We start from the raw sequence: 2,442 nt of genomic DNA, 5'->3' as shown, positions 1-2,442 counted from the left end.
CCTGCAGGGACGTGGCCCCAGCCCACCTTGGCGCACTGTTGTCCTTTCCAGCCTGACCCATTCTGTGACTCTGTGAAAAGCAATGCTCACTCCTGTTTCTCTCCACAGCCTCCTCCAGCTGGTGATCTCTGGCCCAGTGCAGCAGCCAGCCCACAGTGCTCTGCCCCCAGGGTTCTACCCCCACATCCACACCCCTCCCCTGGGTTACCCCTCACATCCTCCACACCCTCCTCATCCCTCACACCCCCCACACCCGGCTCACCCCGCGCTCCCAGCACACCCCGTCCAGACCTTCATCCCAGGGATGACATTCCCATATCGGCCCATCCGCTAGCATGCTGGGACTGCAGGGTGTCCCAGCTTCCCCCAGCCCCAGGAGGCCTTGCAGATCCAAACAGACATCTGGGAACCACATCTTCCTCCCCGGAGCAGAGCCGAGCACAGGGTCGGGCCCTGCGGCAGCAGCGACGGCTGCAGTCGGCTTGGACGTGGGATCCACACACTCAGGCACATCCCAGGGCTCAAAGGAGGGGATGGCAATGGGCAGCAGGAGCTCTGCAGTGTGTGGGAATGGTTTTGCTCCATGATTCTCCTCAGCCATGCGTTTCCCAGCAGCCTGAGTGTGCATATAGCACAGTGGACCTGGAGCTTCAGCTTGGAGAGGGCCACAGGGGAAGGAAAGCCTTGTGTGCCCTTTCCAAGCTGTTCCACTCCTGCCTGTTTCTCTGTAAATGTTTGTATCTATAGCCACAGAGTATGTGTACACTGTATATTTTTGGAACACACCTGTTTGTCTCTCTTGAAGCACTAGGTAGGGTAAAGCAGCACTTCCTATTAAAGGAACCAGTTTAAGGAGCATAAACCAAATCTGCTGCTTTCTCTGTCAAACAGAACCATTAGAGCCATTTCATACAGATTCTTACCTTTTAAACAGTGATTAGAAAGTCTGACTCATTGGGTCTGTGCTGGGGCGGGCACAAACCCCCTGGGTGGCTGCAGGGACACATTGTGCTCTCTCTGGGGAGACTCCTCTGCACACTTCAGTTAATTTGGGGTGAGATCTGGGGCTGTGGTGTGCTCCAGCTCCAGGTGTGGCACAGGAGCACAAGAAATGGGCCCAGGAAGGGCAGCAGAGCTGGGTGCTGTCAGCACAACAGCCAAATGTGGTGTCCACCCCTCTGTGGTCCTGCTGTGCTCTTCTGAGCCACTCTGCAGGGAGAAAACCAGGGGAAAAGGGGTTCTTTCCACACCTTAGTGCCTGTGGCAGAACTCAGCTGCTGCTGTGCTTGTGTGAGGAGGTGTGTGGTGGCTGTGGGTCCACACTGGCTGCAGGAAAAGGGCAAATTAGATGGAAAATGGGAAAGCTGTATGTGAATGAAACAGGTGAAAAGGAATCTGGTTGTCCTTCTCTGGAAAGGGAAGGGTAATGGTAATAAACATAATGAGGGTTGAAAGGGACTTCTGGAGGTCATCTAGTCCAACCCATAATAGTGATAATAATGATGATTATAGAATCATGGAATTTTTGGGGTTGGAATGGACCTTTGAGATTATCTTGTCCCAACCCCCTGCCCTGGGCAGGGACACCTCCCCACTAGACCAGGTTACTCAAGGCCTCATCCAACCTGGCTTTGAACACTGCCAGGGTTGGGGCAGCCACAGCCTCTTTGGGCAACCTCCCAGGAAAAATCATCTTCCAGCTTTCTAACTTAAATTTCCCCTCTTCAATTTCTACCCATTGCCCCTTGTGCTGTCACTGCAGTTCCTAACCAAGGGTCCCTCTGCGGCTTCCTTGGGGCCCCTTAACATACTGGAAGGTCGCTATTAGGTTTCCATGCCACCTTCTCCAGACTGAACAGCCCCAACATCCTCAGCCTTATGATAAGAAGAAGAAGGAGGAGAAGAAGCAGCAGCAGCATTAACTTTTGGTCATGCAGGAAGTGCTCAGGCAGTTAGACAAGGTGCCCATTTTTTTACAGAGTAGTCAGGCATTGGAATGTGCTGCCCAGAGAGGGGGATTCACCATCCCTGGAGGTTTTTAAGACAAGACTGGATGTGGCACTTAGTGCCATGGCCTAGTAACCACAGTAGGGTTGGACTTGATGATCCTTGAGGTCTCTTCCAAGCTGGTCTGGTCTGGTCTATTCTATCGTAGATCCCTTCCAGCAGAAATCTGTCTTATCTCACCACAGAACTCCAACAAAACCCCTTAGAGACACTAACACCACCAATTCCTTGCAGCGCCACAGCTCTCATACCTCCTTTTCCGCTTCCCACGGGGGCAAAAACCCCATTTCCCTTTTATTTCCCTTAATTAACCCCGTCCTTTAATCCCGTCTCCTCCACGTGGCCTCGGCGGACGCTCTGCGCACGCGCAATATCTACACATCATGTGACCCATCACTAGCCAATAAGGAAACGCCTTATTTCCAGATGCTGACG

The 2,442-nt window shown here is 52.9% G+C and overlaps 1 protein-coding gene across 1 annotated transcript in view; it reads left to right on the top strand.

Annotated features, from left to right (window-relative positions):
- The window catches only part of LOC103799026 (chromosome unknown open reading frame, human C7orf26), a gene marked incomplete at its 5' end in the record, with an annotated part of 3,685 nt that extends 3,351 nt beyond the window's left edge, over positions 1 to 334 (top strand). Inside the window, one exon of the mRNA XM_009071318.1 lies at positions 109 to 334. Coding sequence (XP_009069566.1) covers positions 109 to 334 — 226 coding nt within the window. The remainder of the gene's footprint in view (positions 1 to 108) is intronic.
- Between the last annotated feature and the right edge of the window lie 2,108 nt (positions 335 to 2,442).

Source organism: Acanthisitta chloris, unplaced genomic scaffold (assembly GCF_000695815.1).
Source record: "Acanthisitta chloris isolate BGI_N310 unplaced genomic scaffold, ASM69581v1 scaffold12883, whole genome shotgun sequence".
Taxonomy (NCBI): Eukaryota; Metazoa; Chordata; class Aves; order Passeriformes; family Acanthisittidae; genus Acanthisitta; species Acanthisitta chloris.
The sequence above is the reverse complement of the archived record's forward strand: the minus strand, read 5'-3'. Positions and strand labels throughout refer to the sequence as shown.